A 25,521-nucleotide genomic window follows, 5' to 3' on the forward strand; every position below is an offset into this window, starting at 1 on the left:
TTGAAAATATAAATATAAAAAAAATGTATAATTTGCACTAAGGGAACAAAAACATTGAGCTAAGTAGCCAATAAGCAGCCACACGTTGTATTCGACCTAAATAGAACACACTGTCCTCTTTTGTCTTTTTAATAAGCCTGATTTTTTATTTTTTTTATTTATAAAAACTCTTGACAAGATAAGATTTCAATAAACTGTAACTCATGTTACTTCCTGATACAACTCTACAGGGGAAAAAAATAAATAAAAAAATAAATCTTATTCGAATAACCTTCCATATAATGGCATGCGTCAGTTACTAATTTTTCTGGACAACCAGATTAGAGGACTATCACCAAAGTACACACACGGACAGCTTACAACACAACACAAAGCTTCGCAAGTTAAAAAATGTTATTCATTTACATTCACGGCATTGACATAAAATGGATGAACTAATGTCTAGTCCAGCAGCCTCTACAAACGCTAATCTTATCCAGGAAATTCATAGCACTGTAATTAATTTACCTGGGCTGGGTCAACATCCTGACAAAACCTACGTAAACTTTAGCCTCCACGATATAGCTTAGCTCTTGCATGTACACTTTCTTCAAGCTTTCTTATTGCGTTCCTCCCCCGTTATACCAAGATGGTTCTCAGTTAAACTCTTATTCTCTGTGCCAACAGTCCTGGGACCCATCTCAAATACCTGGGTCCATCTTAAGTCCATTTTATTTCGGGTGAGGTAAAAAAACATAAAACACGAATCTCTTCTGAGCAAACTCTAAGTCTAAATCTTACTTAAATCCTTGCCCGAACAGTGAAGCTCAACCAAGTACTGCGACAGAATTGGTGCTGGGAAGCTCAAGCTGGGCTTAAAATTTACAGTTGTTACTCGGATTAAAAATAACTATCATAAATAGAAAGCTTATCAAATGCATCAAAATTTGCCTTTAGCCCAACAAATTGGCTACTCAGCTGAGCACAACCAGCATCTGGCCACCTGCAGACCCCATCTTGGGTGCGTAACGGACATAGAGTTTCACATACCCGACCAATTGGATTGTTAGGAATAACATCCTCGGCCATTACCGTAATAGATACACAGAGATCTGATGTCTCATCATGCTGCACAGTACCATCTGATTTTCTTTTTGAAGTGGAACTGATGAATTTCTGTGGTGTTTCTGCTGGGTTGCTCTCAAATCCAACAGTACAATCACCACTGCTTGAGAGGTGAACCTTGCACCCCAGAGACTGTACTGCTCGCTTTATGGCTTCACCTTCCCTACTGGCCCTCTTTGCCAGGTTCATAGCTGTGCTGTTAAGCTGCTTCTCATTTCGTAACTCAGCACTCAATGAGTCCATGGCAGTTGTAATTTCTTTATATTTCCTTTCTGCAACATCTTTCACCTGTTAATACATCCAACTCAGTTTGAATAGAGATACCAATTAAAGTAAAAGTGTATCCAAAAAGAAATCCCTCTTCTTTTCTTTTCTTTTTTTTGTGTTTTTTTTTTGTTGGGGGGGGGGGGGGGGGGATAGTGGTCCATTAGGGAAGATTTTATAGCCATAGGACAGAATAGTAACGTCTACCACCTTCTGCAGCTCAGAAAGTTTTATAGCCATCTTTCGACATTGACCTTCAACCTCCCCAGCTTGGTCTTCTGAAGGACAAGCCCAACGAAGATGAAATTGAGGCCAGAGTGTTGGGGCTAAGGCTGCTGCAGGAGGTAAAAGTGAACCATCATGTTTATCATGTTTCAATGGATCATAAAAGAGGTTGTAATGCACATGAGAGCTTCCCTCTGAAGCACGCAAATCACTCAAATATGCCCACAAACATCCACAAGCTTCAGAAACACCACATTGCTGTCTCTCCTTTTCGCTGAACATCAAAGCAGTCAATGAGGAAAAAAACGAGAAGAAAAAAAAAAAAAAACTGATTACTTCCCGCAACAGTCAGCATCACAGAAGTTCACTTCCTTTATTATGTTATTCACAATGTCATTCTACCTTCCTGATAGAACCTTATATGATTGGATGATCAACCGGTCATTTGGATAATTTTGTATTCATGCAAGTGTGTTAAAAAAACGAACAAAAGAAAGAGGTATACATATCATAAGGGCAGCCGTTGAAATTTTTTATTTTATTTTTCTTCACAACCATAAAATCAGCAGGAGTTAAAAATTTATAAGATTTGGATTTCTAGTTTGTTAAAATCTTGATATTCCAAATATATGAATAGCACAATGTGATGGAAAAGAGAAGAAAACATATGACTCATGAGGCAAATAGAGACGACACAGACAAAACACCAGATTCCAGTGCTCAAGAACTAGAAATGTTAATCCATGAACTCATGAAATAAAATAATACCGGTTTACTGGAGTAAGAGAAATCTCACCATTCAACCACATAATATGCTTAAATTTAGACTTTCCCAGCAATTTCTGAGCATCCTATTTAGCACATATGCGTGTCAATTCCATTTCATTTCAAACTTTTTTACCAGATTTTGATGCATTCCAGACTAGTTTTCCCCATTTAAGCACCATGCTATATATACACTCGCCATAAGCCCCATGCCATATATGCAATCACTATAAGTCCCATGCTATATATGCACTCACTATAAGTCTAAAAGCACCAAATGTTGAAGAAGCATTTTGTCTACCAGTATGATAATTACACAATGAACCGAGTAATAAAATTGCACCCCAAAAGTGACAAAAATGAGCTTTCCCAGAACGGTTAACTAATTATTGTGTTATTCCACATCCAGTGTTCGAATGCAAAATTGCAAAGTTACACGAATCAGATGCATGCCAACTTTGATGCATGCTAGAGACCACAGTCTTTGGTCTCTGGCAAAAGCAACTTTAAATCCCTCATATCGAGCCCAATGCTGACAAAAGAAACTTACCTATTACAGAAGAAATTTCCAAAACGACAGGAAAGCACACAGTCCAAGAAATCCACCAGGAAAGCCTAAATCACCAAATAACATACATGTCAGCGAGCAATTATTTTCAAACCAAAAGGAAAAAATAAAAGGGAACAAAATTAGATGCTGATCGACAGTCAAATATTCAAACAGAAAAACATGGCACTTATTGTCACATTGGATGAGGGCTGCATACCGAGGAAAACTCAAAAGCAAACGGATACATCCGCAACAATTGTGAAACGCAATCAACCCACTGCAAAATATATATAAATCCAAAATTAACTACAACCAAATCATCATGCAAAAAAGAAACAGAAAGGGGGGCAGGAAAAAAAGGGGGTGTATGAGACCAAGTGTCATTTTAAACTTTATTCATGCCATGCTTGACATCAACTCTTAACATGGTCTCAAGTGGAGAAACCATACGCACTCAAATGGGCCAGGCGAGTTTTGACAATGAGCTACAGGACACACCAAAATGAGAATAATTGTTTGGCAACACATTGAAAACCATCAGTCTTTTGTCAAGGAGTGCCCTTTGAGTTAGACCACACACTTCACCCCATTATTATGAATACATTCATAAAAATAAGCTGGAATATTAAACACCAAGGTCATGGGCCCCTTTAAATCTCGCCTAGATCATTCAAGCTCAGGCTGGGCCTGTTGGGATTAGACAGCCATCTCTATACCTTGCCCTAGCTTTTTGGGCTCAATGCTGGGCCAGCTGAAAGTATGAATAAATACTAGGATGCCGACAATAATGACAAGAGAAGCAGCTGAGAAACAAATTCTAGTGACTCAGTCTGGTGAAAGGATGAGCTTTCTGTCTCCCTAAATTTTATATCAAGGTGCACAAACCTGCAAAAATATGGGAGAATAGTTGTTTGAATTCTGCACATGAGATGAACTTGGAGCTTGAGACGTAAATGATCCTGATGACTGGCGTATAGGTGATGATGTGAAACTCCCTGCAGAAGACTGCCTTGATAACTCAAAGGGAGAGCTGCTGCTACAAGATACTGTTTGAATTCCTATTCTATCTGAAAATGGATGACCAAATGCTAGCCACTCTTTCTCAACAAGCGCCTGTACAAAGATAAAAGATCCAAAACCTCAAACACTTGGAATAGGAATAAATCCGAAGTAACTAAGTCATTCTAGATATCACTTCTCAATCGGATAGAGTGATGGGGTAGCTTGCTCAGTTCCTTGTTTTTGGTCTTTCTTGATCTTCTTAACTTTGGAGTCAGATTTTTCCTTCTTTCTTTCTGCTGTCTCTTGTATGCTTCCCTTGTTTGAAAGCTACTCACTTTTGTTTCTTCATAGAATCCTTATAAAAAAAACAATAGAAAACTTATAGAACATAGACCAGTAACATCCAGTTCATACCTGAAACCCTGAGAATGTCCGATAGTATGGATCAAGCAGCAGACTAGCAAGTGAAAGCAACTGAGTTGTTCTATCCCACCCATCACTACACAAAATATTGGTGCATGTAGAGTCAACTCAGAAAAATAGATAAGGTAAAGAGTAGAACATCTTATAAATCCACCACAAATTTCATACGCAATCAACAAACAGAAATATATTTGGGTTTTTTTCATAGGTAAACAACTGAAAGATCTTTGTACAAATGACATAGCAACAACTAGATGAACTTTTTTATGAGTAGAAACATAGCGATGTTCTTAAAATGGGACATTTTTAATTGTGAAAGAGCACTAACCTGCAATGTATAAGAACTGATGCTGATTCCAAAGCAACACGTGCAGCAATCCAAGCTGAACCGGCCAAGACATTCTGAACATGTATTAACCAACCACTGTCACCAAGGGTTGATACTGAAGCAGACATGCTGCTGAGGTTGCCTCCACCCCAACTCCATCCACCATGCCTCTGTCAACAAAATTAGTATCAATACTGTCACGATTACAAACAAGGCATTGCAGACAAAGTTCATCAAAAAGGCACAATAAGATATCAATCAAAGTCAAATGAAAATGACTTGTGAGATTATCCCTGCCTCAGAGACCTTCAAAAGTTGAGATAATTAACATAGTCCAGCACCAGAAACTCCACTAATATCTTCTTCTTTTTTATAAGTAGACATTCCCCTAATATCTAATCTCTCTGGAGATGGACTTCTTTCCTTGATAAACGAACCAATTAACATGGTCGAGTGCGGTTAAGAAGCCAGATCTATATAAGATGTCAGAGACCAACCAGGAATGATGAAATTCCATCTGATGAAGCAGCGCCATGAGTGTCCAAGTAGTCTCTAAGTCGAGCAAGACTATCCCTCATTGCATGTATGTTATCTATCCCAAAGAACACTATCTGATGAAATTAACAAAGAAGAAATATGACACAGTCAAATATTATAAATCATAGTTTATGAACATGAGACGAATAATTTGACAATACAAGCTGTCGAGACCTCAGATTGAAAATAATTTGAAGATGACTCTGAGCCACCTCCCATTGCACCATTTGCCAAAGCATTTTTCCTGGGTCTTGCATCAGCAATATATAGCTTCCTTGGAGAAAAAAGAGGGAAAAATAAAAAATCATCAACATTAGCCCAAAGAAACAGAAGAAATAAAGCTTTCAAGAAATTAGCTTATTCTATTGCACCCGCATTATGAAAGAAATTAGCAGCAAATTTTAACAATCATAATTAATACCCCCATAACAACGCTTTTCTTTAATGTAACCATAAACATTAATAATATATATGTAACAAAGCATAACACAGAAAGAGGTAACTACCGTTTCTTACCAAAATATACATATTGAAATGATAACATAAAACCAGTTTCTTACTTCTGAAAAAAATAAATAAAACCTGTTTCTTATCAGCATGGAAAGAAAAGATTTCTCAAGAGAGTAAAAAGCAAAGCCGCAAATCTTTATGTCTCTACTCTTACACAGATTATATTGATGCACATGCAGCACTTTTTTCACATTTGTATATAAGTCATTCAAATTTTATTAATGGCGTAAAGGATAGGAACACGAGTACCACATGCAGCAGTTAAACAATTTAACTTCTAAATACAACCTTCATGATTGCACTTATTTGGTAAAAATCATAGAATACAACATTTTGCATCGTATGGAAGATAGAAAGAAAGGAACGAGTTTTATATGCATACCTTCGTACCCCACTCGTACCAGAAAGTTGAGTGCAAAGTGCAGCAACAAGCTTTTCATCAGTGTTGCTGCAAACAAATATAGAGAAGTGAATCCATGAAATTTCAAGAAGAGGCATATGAATCAAAGGTAAAATATAACACTTCAAAACTCCGTATATATTATATACGATATTCTGTGTTTCTGTACCACCTTTTTTCAAATTTATTTTTCTGCTTCTTTCTCAGCTTTGGGGGTTGGGTGAAAAAAGGGTGGAGTTGATTTGACAGAAATTACAGGTTACCTCCTCATATTCATCATAAGGCCGACTAATGGCTGGGATGAACGTGCAAGGACAGCTCCAGTTCCTGTAATTCAACACATGTAAAACATAAGCAAGTCATTACAACAAAAGCAAAAAATAAATAAAAATTGTTTGTGGCTTACCAGGATGACACCATGAAACTACAGGCAATCGGCATCTTGCACGGAATGTTGAAGCCTGAATCACTTCTTCATCACTAGCATCAATAGCCAAGCAAAGTTATTACACACCCAATTCTAGCCTCAAAATGAAGTCAGTTTATCAACATTACAAGTATTTCAGCCAAAATCAGAGTGCATAGATATCACTGTCTTACCTAATGCCCTTTGGCACAATCAAGGCAAATGGATAACTTTGGCACATTGTATAGTTGGAATTTATGCTACTTATTCTCCACATATCATTGTATAATGTGAATGACCCATTCTCAATCATACTCATCGATGCACAATAGGAACCTTTTCCAAGAAGCCGGAAATACTCATTTAGTAACCGCACCCTTGGGTTAGTATTGTTGAATTTGGAAGGTCCAGAAGTAAAAGCATAAAGATCCCATAGGCTTGCAGGCTTAGTACACCTCAGTAATGCATCAAATACTGCACGTCTCTGTAGAATTCAAAAATCAAACAACATGCAGAAGCAGCTCAGGGAATTGAACATCAATGATTAGCAATGTGATATTGTTGGTTAAGGCACTGTCAAATAATTAACTATTTTAAACTATAAAGTTACAAACTAAAACTTACAACTGACAAGAAAAGAAAATGCACGTGGTAACAACTGCATAAAATTTATCCTTTCGAACATTAAACATAGGAAATCAAACATAGTAACAACTGAAAGTGAAATTAACCTGCTTCATCCTAGGGCGGAAACCAAAGACGATAATTCTCATATCTTTCCCTGAAAAATATGACGGGGAACTTTATTTCTCTTGCAATCATCACAAAGGAGCGAGTAATAATTAAAATAACTGGCTATGTTGTATGGGGTCTGCAAGACATAATAAAATAGCCAACTAGTTATACATGTAGCCATCATTCCAGTAATAATTATTGGAGATGAAAAGGACAATTGTCTTTAATAAGATCATTGGAAGACTATATTTCAACAAAATATGATCTACACTATTAAATTGGAGGTCTCATGCATGATTGCTTTCAGAAAAGTATTGTAGATGGTTCTTTATATTCTAGTCTAATTCAAGACAGATGTGAGAATCCATTCCCCGAATCTTAGACTTACTCATGCCTTTCATAAATGGGAACTTGAGTCAGTGAGTTCTCCTTTTGATTTATAAATAGGTGCTTCATAAAAATTGAAGCACGCATTGCATGTATAAATAGGTGCTTCATAAAATATGAAGCACCTATTGCATGTATTAGAAGCTAAAATGTGGTGAACAATTCAATGTCTGTTCTTATTTGGAGGCATTAAGGGGTCATAACAACATGCAAGGCTGTTTTTTTCTTTTCTGGATAACAGCATTGTCCTTCGCGCCATTACCACCGCCAAGGCAACATCCAGATACTGCCTTGAACACTAACATTCACTGCCAACATATCACGCCCATCCCTCGGAATAAAATGTGGCTCAAAGAGCAAATGCAGTTGGCCTTCAAATTAAAAGCCAGTAAGTCCTCAAAGAAATAACAAAACCTCTCTCAAGCACAGCCATGGAATGATTGATAGAAGTTATAATGATAATTTATTGAACAATGGAAATGTCGAGAAAATCCAATAGAAGGAAACTATTAGAAAGCATACCTATGACCTGAAGAAGTCGTTGTGACGGTGTCTTGTCATATTGACGAGGGGCTGATTGAACCCTTGCCGCCTACACGCACTTAAAAATAGTAAATCAAACATGAAACTACCTCAAAACAAAAGAATACCAAAAATTAGAGGTGGAAATCCGAATGTCAAACAACATGACTGATAAACATAGTAAGGTTTCAATCAAGACAAAATAATAAAAATCAAAATGAATAATATCAGATAGATGAATGTTTCATCGCCTTAAAAAACTTCAGGATGAACTTGAAAAATGATGACGGCACACAGCACTTCTCATAACTTCCTATCAAGCCATACTTCTACCACGTCTGTAATTTACAATTCATTAATCTCCTAGAAGATCAGAGAGAGAGAGATGATAATGATGTTAAGCATGAAGGAAGAATTAGTATGCCTCTGCAAGGGCACGAGTCAACCAACACCTCTAAAGTTGGTGATAGAGAAGAAGGGTGTTGGATTAGATCTTATCAACACATACAAGGGCATCATGTATATAAGCTTTTTTTTTTTTTTTTATCATAAAAAATATTATATATATATATATATATATATATATATATATCAATAGGAGTAATCAAGTATACTGGACGTATACAAGAAAACACCTAGCCCATACTAGAGTGCCCCGAATGATCCAAAAGCCCATGAAAACTACCCAAAATACACCAAACCCGAATTGGAATGGAACACACCTCCCCAGCCCCTTGTTTCCCATACAACTAATTCAAATCCCTCTACAAGACCATCTTAACAATGCCCTCTCTTTAGTCTTCCCTCGACTTGAACTACCTCCCTTAGCGTCATAGTTAATGGGCCATGAATATAAGCTCAAGCTCAGGACTAATTTACCTCTACTGATAAAATGCCAAGATCATTTCAGAGCAAGCCTCAATATTCAATATAACTTGAAGTAAGCAGATAGCCAGACTTATGCATATCAAGCATAAGTAGAAGTAGACAATAGCCATTTATTTGGCAAAAAGAATAAATCCATGATCTGTGCATAAAAAGAGTTGATAAAACCTGATCAAAACATCCCGTGTACTTGGGCTATGCCTCCTTTTTCTATGAATAAAAATTCTTGACTACCTATAATAAAAGAAGTTAAAAAAAAAATGATAAAAGCATCCCAAATTTCTCCCTTGATTTTTAAATCCTACCTCTTGCATTCATGCTATCTTGAATCTTCAACCACCCAGAATATCATCTCCTAGCATTCTATCTTCAACCTTACCATCAATGGCAGACATTCCTATGTAATTAGAGATCAAAGCAATAAACCCAACTCAAAAGTTTTCTAGCATGAGTTTGTCACATAACAGGACTCTTCCTGCTACCCTGAAGTAATAGTTGAAAGAGTAAGTTAAGGCCAGAAAATCAGCCAAGACAACCAAGTTTGGAGTCATTTATAATGTTGCTAATACAAGTAAAATGCACTGAAGTACTGATGCACCAGAACTTGGGGTTTCATGCTCCACTTGGGACAGAGGAGCACCTGACTAAGGAGGTGAAGAAAAATAGAAAGGCATACACTTTAAATAAGAAGGAAATCTAGCACTATCTTGAGCTGACACCCAGATATAAAGTCTTTTCAGCAAAGTGGAACAGATGAACATTAAACATTTTAAAGAGTGTTGAAGAGAGAGGCTTTAAAATCCACCACTGACTCTCGACAAAAAACTACACAAATGAAAGCTTACCATCTTGCTGAACTTCTCTATAGTGGCCAGTGGTATTGTGCCAAGTCCAATGATATTCCTTGTTCCTTCACCCTTACAAAGGAAAGAAATTATATTAGAAAACTATAAGCTATGACGAATACTCACAGGCAAGCATACAAAATAAATAAATAAATAAATATAAAGACATGTCTGTGTGAGTGTACCTATATTTATACATGCAGCAACATGCACTTATATGTATATACAACAGATTCTAATAAAAAGTGCAATAAAGAAGAAGAAAGAATACATGACAGTGTATTTCTATTTACTATTTCTTCCCTTATTTATATGAAAAATAATAGAAGAAAACTTGAAAACACTTCTCATATATGCCATTTTGTCTTCTGTTCTTTATTCTTTCCAATAGAAGCAACCTATATAGGTTACAACTTGCTACCATAAATGATTTATATCAAAGATTAATATCATAATGGGTTAAACTTAGGACATTGACTGCTTATACCATCTAAGGAAACATAGATCCATCCAACACCTGCATGTCAATTCTATACTTTATGTGCTATACAGTTCTGTTTACATGTTTTAGAGTATAAAACTGCAAGTCATAGAAATTCTACTGCAATCCAAACATATTGTCACTACAGCTCAAACAACCTCTGGTTACAAGATACAATACAACTGAATCAAGGTTTCGATGTTGCAACAAAAGTATCATCATTCTTCCACTCTTTTTTCTTTTTCTTTTTTTCTATTTTGCGAGGCACACCATGGTAAAAGATAGGTGAGAACCACAAATCAATTTTGGAATGCAGTGCACATTGACGCCAGTAATATTTCCATATGTTAATGTGCAGATAATATTCAACTCATTACTTACAAAAAAAATAAGACGAAAATTGGTTACTATCAAGGTACCCGCCTCATCAGTATTAACAAGAACGACGCCATATTCCTGAAACCAAAGTCCAAATACTTAATCAACTTTGTTCATACATTTAGATAGCAAACAAGCATAAAGTGTAGAAAAAAATTGAACCACTATTACTTGTACATAAAGTACTGCAATACCACAGATATCCCTCACAACTTTTGAATTCTTGCAAATAAAAATATTACACCGAAAATATCACGGTTGATAAGTTTTATATCTTAACACGAACAAAAATAAAAGAAACAGATAAACCAATTTTGCTTAGATTTCCCTACCCACAAACAAGACCCAATTTTGCTTAGTTTTTCTTATCCACTAAATAGACCCATTTGCATACTTCCTTCGAGACGATATGACCTTCATCAGCCAACATATCTCGCAATTCCTCTCACATGCTTTTAAGCTAAAATGCTCAAACTTAACCATCAACAGTTCTTGATAATTACTTTTTTGCTTTATCATTGTACATACAATTCATTGGGGAGCCAACAGTACCTTTTTGCCCTCATTCTTACTCTCTATTCTATTATAAAATAGATAAGTGGATAAAGAGTTTAGAAAAAAAAGGGATTAGGGATCCTTTGGACACTTGGAGTATTTCAAAATTTTGTAAATAGTAATGAAATGATCTGTAAATAATAGTGAAATGGTTTAAGTTAAGGTGTTTTACTGAATTTTGAAAAAGGAAAGATAAATTTTTAAGTAAGAATATATTTTATTGATATTGAAATAGGCACAATACAAGTACACAGGAAATATACATGTGATTACACCTAGTCAGGAACTAGAAACGAATACAAGGAAATCATGAAAGTTGAGACCATTTAAGTCTATAACAATGGCCCGCATAAATAAAGTCTTCCAGAGAAATAAATAAAAATATTATAAAGTTAAAAAATTGTTCAAATATAATTTTTTAATATTATTTTTGCTTTAAAATTTAAAAAAGTTGTATTATTTTTTTGTGTATAATAATTAGTGAGGACGCTGTTCTTGGACACCTGGTGCCAATAAAATAAATAAATAAATTATTTTTTGTGTTTTGTTTTGAAGTTTATAAAAATTGAAATAATTAGGTAATGATTAAATGAAAAGGTTAAAGATTTGATATTAAAAAAAAAATTGTAGAAAAAAAATTGCGAGAAATCTCAAAATTTCTTGTCTCATCTCATTACCCAAACTTGCCCTGAGTTTTGTTTCTAACCATCCATCAAACAGCAAAATATTAACTCTTGCTTTATGTCGCGTACATGAGAACTAAGAGCACTCGCATTGGTGCATGCAAACACCAATGCAAACCAACTTTTACCTAATAAGTCCATGAAATCCGCTACATTGGTTTACGCAAATGCATTTTTTTCCATGACAGGCTACAGTAATTATGGATGTTTGGAGAAAAACTATTCACCATCCATACATTATTTTATCACTTATTTCTCTCTCATCACACTCACCATCCATGTATCTGTTGATGTTCAATTTTAAGACAGCACAATTGGTGTATGTTCGTAGATCTTATGTAGTGCGTTTTAATTGCAAAATATATATATATATATATATATATATATATATATATATATATAAAATAAATCAATCAATCAATTTAGGAAAAGACTAATAATAATAATAAAATATTTTATAATTATTTTGACTCAAAGATGCATAATCTAACGTGGGAGACTGGGAGTTTTTCTGGAATGGCAAAGACAATCTCCAAAACATGTGATTTTGCATTTGCATTTGCATACACCACCGCCAGTGCTCTAAGTAACTGAAATTCTGGGAAAAATAAAGAATCCAGTAATTCAAGCAAGAACTGGACGCACCTCGACGACGACTTCTTCAGCTTCAAGAAGGAAGTCCAAATTCACATGCGAAACGGACCGCGAAACTGGCTGCGGAAAATATAAATTGGGAGAAGAAAAGTGATTGAGAAGCAGAGTCTATTGATGGAGGTGCGTATGAGACAGCAAAAGAGATGAAAAGAAACCCTAGAATTGAAAAAAACAGAAGACGATAGGAGAGAACTGCACAGAAGGGAACATAAACCTCGCTTTTGGTCCATTCGAGGGCGTCCCAGCTAGAGGCCACCTCCAACTTCTCGGACTCGGAGGTGTCTTGGAGTGACGTCGTTCGACGACTGCTGCGTGGAATTGGCAGGGCCATGCGGCAAACCGACTCTGAACCTTTTCCTTCTCAGGGAAAGGGACGCGGTGCGAAGAAAGGGAGGGGTGCGGTGGGGTTTGGTAACTTGGTGGTATAATACTGTTGCCTGTGGGCAAGCGATCTACTTTCTTTACTCATTTAAAAATAAATAAAATATTTTCTTATATTTTTTACCCAACAAATTTTACGGATATAAAAAAATTATATAAAATACACTTATAAATTAATATAATTTCATAAAATTTGTTAGATTTAATTTATAATAAAAATAAATATAAAATCCGACATATTATATTAAATCATGTTAATTTATATATTTATTTTTACATAATTTTTTAGTAGTTAAAATATTTTATTTTTCATTACATATTATTTGAGAAGATTTTATTGTCACTTTTATGGTTTGGATCTTCTAGAGTTTTTAGATAACTCTGTTATTACAATTTCAAATTTTTCTTTTCCTTGTAAATGTATAGCATGAGTTCTATAATTGTTTTTTATTAGGTTAGCATGAGTCCTATTTTTTAGTTCATGTTTCCTCTTAAATTATCATTGATTCATGGGACAAGGTCTCAACTCTTGAATATGAAATCGTGCATTGGTCATCAATAAAAAGGTACGGTCGTTAATTGAAATCATAGTTGTCTAATGATTGATTTATTGGTTGGAAGAGGTCCTAAATCATTCATTATCATGTTCTTTTTACTTTTTACCCCCCTTTTTTTCACAAACCTATATTCGAAAATTTTCATTTGTATATGATATATTTTAATGATGTTCTTATATTTTAAAGATATACTATAACCACAAAGTGATTATATAAAAATAATTTCACAAACTTATTTAACTTAATGTGGTTTGTCAAATTATAAAATTACTTTTATTGTAAAATAGATCTAACGAATCATATGAAACTATTTCAGTCTGTGAGATTAGTAGTGCGTAATCTCTTTATGGTTCTAACACTTATATATTTTAAAGGAAAAATTGAGTATAAATAACTGGATTTAAAATTAGCATGCATGTTTTTATTAAGAGATAATAAAGGAAAACAAACACAATCCTCCAAAGTGTGATGTTGGAGTATCATCTAGTTAGATCCGTGACAATGTTGGTGCATTCACCGCGTGGGGATTGGAAAGACTTTCAGCTTGTCTTTGCTAATGTGCAATCCTTCCTACCCCATTCTAGTCTATCTAAGATGGTAAAGATACCATTTATTTGTAATGCGTAATGATCTCACATAACACATTTTATAATATATTTCACAATATATATTAAAAAATGAGAATATTTTTGTAAAGTAATGTTACTCTTAATAAAAAAAAAGAAAAAAATCTATTCATCATCAATCTTCCCATCATCTCAAGATGTAGTATTAAATGATAAATTTTTAATTAAAATATAATAAATAATTTACTTTTAATATCTAATGTCACATCATGAGTTGATGAGAATTAAAATAATAGTAAAATTACTCTATTTTTATAAGACAATTTTATAAAAATATCCCTCATTTTAAAACATAGTTGTGTAAAATATTATAAAAAGTTAAGCGCATTTACCATTTTCCTTTGCGATGTGGGATGAAAACATCTGAGAAAAAGATTATATTCAAGTAGAAAAGAGAGACATGTAAAGTGAATTATATATTATTGACCGTATAAATATTTTGGCCTGCCTTAGTTAAATAATAAATGTTTGTAATCCCACTTCATGTATTATCTCCTCTTGAAGTACTCAAATTTGGACAAAAATAAGGTAATAACTTGATCCAGTGCTCACCAGTCACCATCAATACAATACAGTACAGATCGCCAATTAAAAAGATACAATATCATTATGTAAGAACAGCCTTTTATATGTACTGACACGATTACGACAAACAGGTAGTGCGAAGAAATACACGTTTCAGGCTTAACCAATAACATAGTATACTTTACGAGGAAGAGAAAAGTGCGAGCCAATTTTTGGCGACAAGAACTTCTCACCGAAAGAAAGAATGTTTAAATGCTCGAACAACACCTTTGACTCCGAAGAATTTCAGCATTTGATATATGAATGGAGTAGGTGGGGCTTTCTCTCGCACAAAATGCGATCGATGTTCTTCAAGTTGAATTGAGAAGCCTAACGTACCAGCGAGTCACTTCCGACCGTCGAACAATATAACTCCTCGAGGACAGTCTGTTGCAAGGACTTCAGTTTCAGTTGGAAATTGCTATGAGCTGAAATTGATGTCACTTGTCCAGATCCAAATATTCATCATACATTCTACTGCTAGCACACCCCATTAAAGTTTTTGCATTGAGTTCTCTACCAAATCTCCAAACATAATTCAACCCAACAAGAAGCTCGATGATTGTTGCTTCCGTCTTCTCTTGATTTGCGAAGTAAAGGGTTTGTACCAGAAGAACGTTCGTCCTAGAGATCAAGCTCTGCTGCTCAAAACTCCTCTCGGACTGCCATCTTATCATGTTATGAGCAAGTGGTGCCAACCATTCCAATATCCCTGCCATTGCCTCGCTCCACTCTTCTGCCAGAACTGTATCATAAACAGATGAAGCCAAATTCTTGGTGTAGGGTTTCAGCTTTGCCCTTAGGGTAGTTCTCACACTCGTGGGTAACATATTGTATAAATCATCTCTTGCATCAAGACCAATCAAGTGAGGAGATGCTGCTAGTTTCTCGATTACGATAATGACATTTGCATAGTGCAGTGCTAAAGCAGCAGCACCAAGGGTTTCGGGTGGAGCATCCAACAACCTGCGCTTGGATTCAAAGATTGACAAATTAGAATGATCAGCCTTTCCAGGAGCCAGAAGGTCTGCATTAAAATCATTGGCTCCATTGAGATTCCTGGAACGAACAACTATCGGACTTGAGTAACAGTCGACGTGAGAATTATTTCCAGCCATCATGCATCCTGTAAAAGGTCCAACATGGGTTAGCCGGTCAGGCTTTTTTTTCCCATGAATCCCAGGTGACCGGCCATGGCCCTGCCACCACTTACGCTTTATTTCATCTGATGCAGAAATTGGACCTGATTTTGGCATTCCCCTTGCAAGAGGGCCTGAAAAGGAGTTGACATTTTTATTCTTTGCTGAAATAGGACCCGACTTTGTGGTTGTTCCACCGATAGGACCCGAATAGAAATTGTTACGTTTACTCTTTCTCAAGATTGGTCCTGATTTACCAATAAAACCCCCAAGGGGACCTGAAGCAAATTTACCATGACCATTCTCAGATGGATGAACAGAAGATTGCAACAGAGAAGAAACTGAGTGGTTGTGAGGGATATAATCAGAGCTCATATCTATTGAATCCCTGATATCAGCATCAACCATCTGTTGAATTCCAAAGACATGTTTCATCCTACTAAATATTGCCAACAGAGATCCTGCCAAAAGACGAACTGTGTAATCATAACTCCTGATCCACAGAGAGATCTGTTGTAAATTCTTCACCTCCATCCGCTTAAATGCAACCTTTTTCTGATATTCATGCAAATTTGCACCACCTGAGTCATCATTACCCTTTATTCTCCTTAGAGTCTGTTCTAGATCAGCAAGAATTTCCATCTCCTGATACAAGTTTGCGTTGGCGGCAATGAATCTTTCCATCTTCTTGACTTTCTTTTCCATCTTCCTCCATGAAAATCCCCACCCATATGGGTCAGTACCAATTTTGATCAACTCGTCAAATGCATTCTCAAAACTCTTCAAACTAGGATCACTGCACTTCTTGCCAAGCCTGGCTACAGATTTTGCCGCATGTACCATATTCTCAAACATCTCTGCACATATCAAATCACCAATGAAATCCTCATCATCTGAGACAAGCTTCTTTATGCCCACTGAATTTGTGATCTCTTCTCTCAACCTAGCAACTTGGCAGTCACTTAAAGACTGCCATAGATGAATCAGCTTAGACATCAAGCTTGCAACTTCGAATGCTAAAACTCCAATCACCACTTTCCCAGGACGGGCCTCATGCTTTCGTGGAGTCTTCCACAGACTGCGAAACCACGACTCTACAACCATCTCTTACCCCAGAAAATTCAAGGAACAATATCTCTAAGCGAGATTCACCATCATATTGTTTTATTCTGCAGTAAATATAAAAAATAAACACGATTAAACAGTCAGGACAAACAACAGAGAAAATCCAACTTCTTGCAACAAACACTCAGCAAATCAGAGACTCTTCAAAATTGTCCTAATTTTTTTGAAAAAGCCTCCTTTGTTTCTCGTAGTCAACTTTATCACTGAAACAAATCGAAATTTACTATCTTTTTTTAGTTGGGAAGCTAATCGAACAACAAGAAGCATGAAATCGAAACCTCTCTCTTTTTTTAATTCCTTATTTTCCACAATTTTCTCAGCCACCAAATCAACCAAAAAGAACAATCTCACGAGATTACACGATTTAGGGATTAGTCTGGACAGTCTCCCGAACACCTGGTGCCAATCAAAAAAGATTACACGATTTAGAGAAGGAAATCCCAAAACCATTTCCTCTGCACCAAAAGTTTGCGCTTTCACTTCAAACATTACGCTTGATAATGAAAAAAATAAATGGCAGACCCGATATCTAAACCATATGTATCATACAGATTTACACAAACACCATGAAGCAACTAAAGCAAAATGATATATTCCAAGGAAAACAAAAACGGAAATAGAGAAAAACTCACCGATCACAAGTCCAAAGTCCAAGGCGCAGCTGGGAAGCTGAAAGAGAGAGGAGGGGAAGGAGCTAGGAAGGTGCACTGGAACTAGAGCCACATGGAGAAAAGCGAGAATTATAGACAGGAAGAGCTAAAACGAGTGAAATTAAAGACATGCTAGTGATGTTTTTAGTGCTCATTTTGCATTTTAGACCCTCCTACGTTTCTCTATATGCGTTTGTCCCACAATTCTCGTGTTTTGCATAAAAGATCTCATATTTTTTCAAAATTATCGGTATCATCAAGGTTAGCAAATAAAAATTTAGTAATATTTACTCACATGCTATAGAATTTGTAATGCTTATAGAAATGAATGCAGAACAATAAGTTTGGATGTATGATACTGATAATTTAGAATATAAAATGCAAAATCTTTAATAATTTGGGAGTATAAAATATTTTTTTTTACTAGTAAATAAAAAATATAGAAATGTGAAAAGTATGGGTTTAAAATCTCCATATACCTGTTTGTAATAAAAACTCCTATACAAAATCTTATTTAAAAAAAAAAAAAAAACTTGATAATATTTGTATACATTTGAGTAAATCTTATGGGCCGTTTGAATTGAGAAACCACGCATCTTATCCTCTCAATTTTTTTAAATTTCTACATAAAATATAATAAACAATTCAATTTTTTTAAATTACAATTCAAAATTTTCAGATTTTAAAATAATAATAATATTCTAACAATATTTTATTAAACTTTCAACTTTCATTTAAAATTATTTTATCTCATTTCATTATCCAAACAAATCCTTATAAGTTTTATAAACATACAAATACATGTCTTTTGTTTTCTTTTTCAAAAATCTTTTTAATAGATCCCACCATTATCCCAAATATAAATGCAAATGCAAAATAAATCTAAATATTTTCTCTCAAAGGTTTTGACACACAAACAGGCTAGTACGTTGTCTGAAAGTAATTTCTGAGCTGCATCCATCAGTGAAAATTCCTAGAATGTAGCAGTGAAACGTACAAATAGTAATAAATTTAGGGGCTGAAGTGCAGAACGTCAAAAGTGGGGAGGTCTGTCACAATCATTAATGGCAATCACGCGGAAATGTGTCGTTTTACAGATTTGACCCCTCTGCTAATCGACCGGGAAACGGTACGGACGGTCCGACATTAACTGTTTTTTTTTTTTCCTAATTTTTAAATTTTTATAAGGAAAAAAAGAACAAATTGTTCACAGAATGCGTAAAATTCTGAATTGAACGTGGAAAGATTTCCTTCTTAAACATCCAGAAAGAAAAAACTCTGGTATTTCAACGGATTAAAAAATTGAAAAAAAGTGGAAAAAGAAATAAAAGTTTATAAATTTTTGTAAAAGTTGTGAATCCAACCTTAAAAATATATTTGGATATTGGGTTTATAAGAAATATTTTAAGAAAATATTTATTATTTAGATTAACGTTGAAAAACAGAAAAAAAAAATAGTAATTGAGGTGGCAACGGGGAAAATAAAATTTAATTAAAGTTATAGAATATTATTTTTAATTGAAGAAATAAAAACATGTTGAGATGCTGGGGAAAAAAAGGGTTGAAATTGGAGTGGAAAACACTCAAGTGCTTAGTTGCCAAACATGCATCTGGGTTAGGCTTAATGATTTATTAACGACTGTTTGATTGTGATCTCTTTGACTAATTAGTAAAGGTGGCTTTGCGTGATATGAATGAGAATTGCACAGCATGACATGCTTTATGACTCGGGACATTAGCCTAATTAGAATTGTTTCTCACAGTCTGTCTGTGTGTCTGTCTAGCGAGCACCAACGTATAATAAGCATCTTCAAAATGTGATTATCAAGATCGATGTTCAGGCCTCAGGGTCTGTTGACTCTGTTCTATATGATTCCTTACCGAATATTCATGTCTAACAACGTGTCATGCACTCCAATGAGATGAATGAATTATTATTTTTTTAACCCTCTAAGAATATTGGCATTAATTTCATCAAAAATATAATCAAATGTAAAATATGATGAATTTATCCAAAACATAGCTATATTGGATTAACCATACAAATATATAGAAAGTTTTAAATTACAGTAAATATGTCTTCCTTTAAATTTGAAAAGTTACTATTTACCAATCAATCGTGTATTTTATTCAAGTTTAATTTGCAACAGCTCTTTTTCCCCCTCTCTCCTTTTCCTTCTCATGTATTTTCTTTCCTTCTCTCTCTTTGTCATTCTTTACAGTGTATCGAAACCTTCATCTCTTCGATTCTTCACATAGAATCAAGGCTCCACACTAGTTTCTCTTCATCAAAGTTTCGCGCGAACTTTTTCCCCTTTTCCTCCCCTCTTGTTTTCTCTCATCCTTTCTCTCATTTTCAAGCTTTGCACCAATTCTTCCTCTTTACGATTCTTCACATAGAATCAGAGTGAGGCTTTTGGCTAGGTTGGTCTCATTTTAGGTTCGCACAATCTTTTTCAAATTTTAGGTTTGCCTCCTTTATTTTCTCTTGCAATCTTAGTTTCAAGAAGAAATGGATTTATGGTCAACCCCGATGGAGACTTTTGCTCTCAGTGAATGGCTGGAAAAAATTTATTTTATAATTTGGCATAGAACTGAATTTGGTTTTATTTTTTTATTTTTGTTGATTTTCTCAAGTTCACTTAGTTTTGCGGGTCAAGCAACCACTTGGAAAAGGGTATTGCGTTTTTTCTTTATGTAATGTATTGTTTGTATATTTCTAGATTTGCATCCCCAATATGTGATCATTTATATGTAGACTGTAATGCATTGTTGGCATATTTCACAATTTGCATACCCAGTGTCAAGCAATCCCAGTGTTCATTTCTTTCTTTTTGTGAATATTCTGTGTTTCCTAAAAATCGTTTTCCATATTTACATCTATTGATTGGTATATTTTTATCTTGTTTATCTTTTATTTTTTGTTAGAATTACATGATGATCACTCAATGGCCAGGGCCACAGTAGCAAGTTCTTGTCTCTTATTGTTGGGACTCTAAAGGCCAGGCTATAGTACCTTTTTCCAAATTTTAAAAATGACTTTAGTGAAACAATGTGAATGCTTGACAGTATTGTTGTTGTTTTTTATTCAATCTACTTTCCGTAATTAGCTTACGGAATTTGGAAAAGTATGGTAGGCGGTAAATGGGCCCTATGGTACCAAACGATTTTAAGATTCCAAAGAGCCAATGTAGTCTCATAATAAGTTAGAGAAAAAAATTATACAAATATTAAGAAAAGTATTAAATTATTAAATAAATTTATAAATTGATATAATTTTATATGATCCGTTAAATATATTATATAATAAAAATAATTTTATAATCTAACGTATCAAATCAAGTTATATTATTCTATAAATATATTTTTATGTAATCGCTTTATGGTTAAAATGAAAAATAGAAATACAAAATTAAGTTAGTATTTGATGCGGTACACAAAGGAATAAAATACTAGGTATTTGGCATCGAAAGTTGAACCAACGTATAGAAACATCGTCAAGCTTGGGAATGAATCTGCAAGTGCCAAATCGTATGGAACATGCAAGAACAAATACTACTGTGTTATGAAATGCGGCCTTTGGCATTTCTCAAACATTTTTCACTGTTTAACCATCATGTGTTCATCAATATTCCTGTATTAGATCTGATACACTACACCTAGCTACCTAATGTAGCTTTTACACGTTAGCGAACAATCGGTATGTTTTGGCATCAATAACTATTTGTCGAACAGACGCTACTGCACCTACAGCGGACAATACTGTGGATACTACTGCTATCGATGTGTTCAACCAGAAAACAAGGCTGCGCTTTGAGGGCTTGAAAGACACGTTGTAGACAACCATTGGGAAAATAAAATCAAGAGGAATGCATCCAAATGACCCAAAAAGTGCCATGATATCTCCGAAGAAAGGTAGCATAGCTGCCAAAAGTGTAGCTATAATCACTGAAGAGGACCTGGAAATCAATCTTGGAACAACGTTACGGATGGAATATTGATCCATTTTGGGGTCTGCAAACAACTTTTCAAACACTTCATTTGTTGGTTGCAAGTAAACCTGCAAATTCAACCAATACAATGTATCAATGAAATATATTAATACTGTCAAAAGATAGAGTGAAGGAATATTAATACCAACGTCAAGCAGGGTTTCTATGTCGCTAGCTAGTTGAGTTGGCCTTACCACCGTGACAGCCGATATTTGCGAAAGGGTGAAAACATTGATCATCAAGAGAAACCTAGTTGGCAGCAAAGGCTTTTCGTTGCCCATAAAATTGGAAAGAACCGTCCCCATGGCCTGATTGCCGAATGCCCAATACCCGGAGATTGCAACGCTGAGAAAAGTCGTGGCTATAACAGCATAACAGACGCATAAACCTTTGAACATCTTGCCCTTTACTGGAGGAGCTATGGTTGCCTGCATTTATATGGAAGAACCTAAGGCAATGTAATTGATCTCTAGCTCGCTCTCATATAATGAATAGCATTAAGTACTCGTGTAGAATCTAAACTTCGTTTAGCGAACCAGAGCTCCAATAACATGGAACTGTATAGTTTGTCGTTGAAAAACAGTACGTACGTACCTGTATTTCAGGAATAATTCCACAGGCATAAGTAGTAGAAATGATTGCCACTGCATTAGCAGCACCAAAAACTCGATTTACTCCCGTGCCGTTTACAGAATAGTCCCTAATAGGAGCGTTCTCGGAATGTCCTGTTAGAGAAGTGTACATGTACGTGTATTAATATGTGAGCGATACATAAACGAATGGATGTTTTGCATGAATGCAGGAAATTATGGTTTGAGGTCTTACCAATCTTTATTGCACCGGCTGTAACACATGCGCTGTAGGTAAGACAAAGCACAAGAGAGATAAGATTGATATGCCTCAGGGAGTGGAATGATGGTATTTGGGCCAACAACAGCAGTAGCCCTCCAAATATGACAATGAATTCGTATAGCTTCATTGTCCCGTTTGGATTTGAGAGCAAGTAAATGAACTGCGCGCCAACAAATAAAAAGCAAATTGTAAACCAGAGAAACAGATCAACTTTTGTACCCAACGAAGAAATAGCATTTCATTTTAAGTGTAAATGACTTAAAAATTATAAAACAACCCATAATTATGCTTCCCGGACCCCCACTCCGAGGTGATTGCTTTCTGCTTTTCTATTTCCTAGTTTTATATATACTTATATATACTGTTGGGGTCAGTATAAAGTAGCAATGCCCGCTATCATTTTCAAAAGCAAGTTCGAAAAAGTACGTTAAAGGTGATTAAATTCAAAAATAGCCTGCAAAGAATAATAGAAAGTAGCAAAATGTCTCAAAGTTACATACTTTATGATTGAGTTCTGCCATACCATCAGCTAAAACTGGTTGGTTTGATCTCTTTACGTATAAGTCAAAGCAAAACGAGGAGCACTGTTAAGGGCAAGTCTAGACGCCCCATGGAAACAGAGTCGTTCCTTCCATTCTTTAGGCTATTTGAAATACTTAATGGAGATGTTGATTAATAAATATACTTGGGTCCAATGGAGACGTATGAAAGGATTTTAATTAATAGGTAAATATTGATGGTACTGACCTTAAGACTCTGTCCTCCTAGAAGACTTCCAGCAACAACTGCGCCATAGCATATTCCAAATTGAAGTGGCCCAATAACATATTTACCCCAGCGAGGTCCTGCCAACGCATATATATAATATATAAGACTGTTTGGCTTAATATATATGGATTTTCACTGTTTGGATGAAACACTGAAAATAAAAAAACGAAAATGCATTCAGAGATGTGATGATTGGTATCAAAATTACTGTCATCGAAACCGACCAAAACTTGATAGAAAAAACCATGAGGAACAGTACCAGAACAGAAAGAAAAAGAAAAATACCCACAGTTTGTCAGATAGCGAAGGATATGATGATTAGTTTCATGTTATTTGTAAGCCATCCGGGAAAAAAATGCCATAAGTATTGTTTCATTTGCAAGTCTAATATCCCTTGAACATTATGTTTGTTTTCTAATTAAACAGGTTTCAGTAATATAGAAGGAAATGACACGACAAGCAGACTACATGATGAGTTGATGACCCACCTAAAATATCTCTGGCCATGTCCCGAAACCGGAGGTGGCGTTGACCAAGCTGTGCATGGTGCTCCAAAACCAGAGATAGAAGATTATAGGAATAAAAAGTGACCAAACCAGCAAGAACCAGGCAAAGAATTCCACCCGCCCAACCTAGCAAGGTCAGCGCATAGGGAAGACTCAGAAGCACCGGCGCCACGATCGATGTGGTCAAATGGTACCCACAGTGCAGCCATGACCCTGAAATTAGTAAATACCTCGAATCATTCACAAATAACCACAATATATAGCATGAAAGTTGAAAGAACCGGATCGCAACACGAAAAACAAGTACTTCTTAGTTAATAATTACTGATTCACCTCTGGATTTGAGGACGAATAAAGCTCCAGCATCGAGCTCTTTTGAAGGATCAAGAAGGCCATTTTGCTTCCCAACTGTGGATACAGTACTTTTGCTGCTGGAGTTTGGAACCAGATCAGCTGCCATTGCGCTGGCTCCTGTTTTCTCTAAGAGATCCTTGGCGATGAATATACCGTCTGTACAATAGAATCCAGTTTGGGGATGAGTGGACGACGGTATTTAGAAGGAAAAGAAAAACCCGGCGTGATCCAGTCAACGACGTCAGTATAGACCGCTAAATATTCAAACATCGAGATAGAATTAAATAGTTGTCAGTCAGCTATAGTTGAACAACCATCTGTATGTCACCCTCTTCCAGAGAATGCCAAATTGAATGAATATATCGTTGATATATGGAGTATATATAATCCATTATAAGGATAATAAATGATGATTTTTTTGCTGTCTCCAATTTTTTTTTCATGATATTTGTCTCAAAAGCTTGAACCTCTATGGGATTGAATTCATAATTTTATATCAACTTGATCTTTTTATATAAGTGATAATTTAATAAAGCATAAAAAATAGTAATCTTCAACCTATTACTGAGAAAGTATTCAAAACATGTTGAAATGATTAAATTAAATTACTTTTCTTTTTATAAGATAACGGGTTGTGAAGTATTGTTTTATATTTTAATAATACTATATATAATTTTGGAGCATGCAATGGCTTTCCAACTAGGGCAAATTCAATGAGAAAAATGGTGTTTGAATCTGATGTGTCCTATCCGTAGATTGTTTCCTAAATATGTGGTTCATGCTCTTTAAAACTATGGAGTAGCAAGATATATGTGGAGTTTTGGTTGTTATAAACTATAGATAATGAGTGGGCGCGGTTTGGTCTTTATATCACTTATAGAACACGTCTACTCTTTTGGAACTAAATGAATTTGCTGAAAAGACAATTACTTTAAAAAGAATTTGACTCAGAAGGAATGTTGTGATATATGAGCAGTCTTTCCTCCATCCTGCAGTCCTTGTTTGTCAAGTTAGGGAGTAGTTGCAGGAGTTTCAGAGTCTTAAGCTGAAAAGATATCCCAATGTAGTGTCAGATAAGCAGATCGACAAGGGTGAAGGCTATTTTGAAAGGCCATTAAGGTTACTTGGGATGTTGAAATTGACAATTTGATTCACAGATAAATGTTTGGGCTGTAGTTAGGGATGTACATAGAGAGATCTTAGCAATGTCGAGAGAATTAGTGATGATCGGTACTGATTCCACTTCAGCTGAAGCTAAAGTAACATTGAGTGCTTGTATTTTATATTGTGAACTTAGCTTTGATAGAGTGCTATTGGAATGAGATGCTAAGATTGATATAGTGAATAACCTACAGGAGAATTTCACAC

General features: G+C 35.3%; 3 protein-coding genes across 10 annotated transcripts; all 3 read right to left on the minus strand.

Moving 5' to 3' along the window:
* Positions 1-240: 240 nt before the first annotated feature.
* LOC122291883 (phosphatidylinositol-3-phosphatase myotubularin-1-like) lies at positions 241-13,084 on the minus strand. Of its 4 annotated transcripts, XM_043099914.1 has the most exons (19): positions 12,854-13,084; positions 12,631-12,699; positions 10,751-10,825; positions 9,889-9,960; positions 8,159-8,228; positions 7,246-7,295; positions 6,709-6,998; positions 6,515-6,588; positions 6,372-6,435; positions 6,091-6,156; positions 5,373-5,472; positions 5,159-5,272; positions 4,662-4,831; positions 4,325-4,409; positions 3,794-4,021; positions 3,126-3,185; positions 2,909-2,973; positions 1,579-1,867; positions 241-1,392 (listed from the first exon to the last, which is right to left on the minus strand). In XM_043099914.1, exons 1-19 carry the CDS (start codon positions 12,968-12,970, stop codon positions 880-882), a joined length of 2,571 nt encoding a protein of 856 aa, XP_042955848.1. In that variant the 5' UTR covers positions 12,971-13,084; the 3' UTR covers positions 241-879. The 4 variants fall into 4 exon arrangements, with proteins under 4 accessions (XP_042955848.1, XP_042955849.1, XP_042955850.1 ...); XM_043099915.1 differs by lacking the exons at positions 12,631-12,699; positions 12,854-13,084 and having other exon boundaries at positions 8,159-8,237; positions 10,751-10,821; XM_043099916.1 differs by lacking the exons at positions 12,631-12,699; positions 12,854-13,084 and having other exon boundaries at positions 7,246-7,385; positions 8,159-8,237; positions 10,751-10,821.
* A 1,631-nt stretch (positions 13,085-14,715) lies between these two features.
* On the minus strand, positions 14,716-17,819 carry LOC122291991. Of its 4 annotated transcripts, none has more exons than XM_043100108.1 (3): positions 17,664-17,790; positions 17,310-17,427; positions 14,716-17,075 (listed from the first exon to the last, which is right to left on the minus strand). In XM_043100108.1, the coding sequence occupies exon 3, from the start codon at positions 17,008-17,010 to the stop codon at positions 15,208-15,210; it is 1,803 nt and encodes a 600-aa protein (XP_042956042.1). In that variant the 5' UTR covers positions 17,011-17,075; positions 17,310-17,427; positions 17,664-17,790; the 3' UTR covers positions 14,716-15,207. The 4 variants fall into 4 exon arrangements, with proteins under 4 accessions (XP_042956042.1, XP_042956043.1, XP_042956041.1 ...); XM_043100109.1 differs by having other exon boundaries at positions 17,391-17,427; positions 17,664-17,775; XM_043100107.1 differs by lacking the exon at positions 17,310-17,427 and having other exon boundaries at positions 17,664-17,819.
* Positions 17,820-21,240: 3,421 nt separating this feature from the next.
* On the minus strand, positions 21,241-24,472 carry LOC122291259 (GABA transporter 1-like). 2 transcript variants are annotated; one of them, XM_043098919.1, is made up of 7 exons: positions 24,133-24,472; positions 23,782-24,012; positions 23,273-23,370; positions 22,499-22,685; positions 22,268-22,398; positions 21,823-22,101; positions 21,241-21,741 (listed from the first exon to the last, which is right to left on the minus strand). In XM_043098919.1, the coding sequence occupies exons 1-7, from the start codon at positions 24,257-24,259 to the stop codon at positions 21,361-21,363; spliced, it is 1,434 nt and encodes a 477-aa protein (XP_042954853.1). In that variant the 5' UTR covers positions 24,260-24,472; the 3' UTR covers positions 21,241-21,360. The 2 variants fall into 2 exon arrangements, with proteins under 2 accessions (XP_042954853.1, XP_042954854.1); XM_043098920.1 differs by having other exon boundaries at positions 21,868-22,101; positions 24,133-24,467.
* Between the last annotated feature and the right edge of the window lie 1,049 nt (positions 24,473-25,521).

This window comes from Carya illinoinensis, chromosome 13 (genome assembly GCF_018687715.1).
Source record: "Carya illinoinensis cultivar Pawnee chromosome 13, C.illinoinensisPawnee_v1, whole genome shotgun sequence".
NCBI lineage: Eukaryota > Viridiplantae > Streptophyta > Magnoliopsida > Fagales > Juglandaceae > Carya > Carya illinoinensis.

Bases quoted from the DNA above. Each gene is read 5' to 3' on its own strand.
- LOC122291883 (XM_043099914.1), bottom strand. From the start codon at position 12,970: ATGGCCCTGCCAATTCCACGCAGCAGTCGTCGAACGACGTCACTCCAA. The intron at 4,022-4,324 runs GTATGAACTGGA...ATCTTTGTACAG, and splicing joins GGACATTCTCAGGGTTTCAG to GCGCTTGTTGAGAAAGAGTG. The intron at 1,393-1,578 runs GTGGTAGACGTT...ATGTATTAACAG, and splicing joins AACTTTCTGAGCTGCAGAAG to GTGAAAGATGTTGCAGAAAG.
- LOC122291991 (XM_043100107.1), bottom strand. From the start codon at position 17,010: ATGGTTGTAGAGTCGTGGTTTCGCAGTCTGTGGAAGACTCCACGAAAG.
- LOC122291259 (XM_043098919.1), bottom strand. From the start codon at position 24,259: ATGGCAGCTGATCTGGTTCCAAACTCCAGCAGCAAAAGTACTGTATCC. The intron at 22,399-22,498 runs GTAAGACCTCAA...CTTCTCTAACAG, and splicing joins AGCCGGTGCAATAAAGATTG to GACATTCCGAGAACGCTCCT. The intron at 22,102-22,267 runs GTACGTACGTAC...ATATAAATGCAG, and splicing joins GAATTATTCCTGAAATACAG to GCAACCATAGCTCCTCCAGT.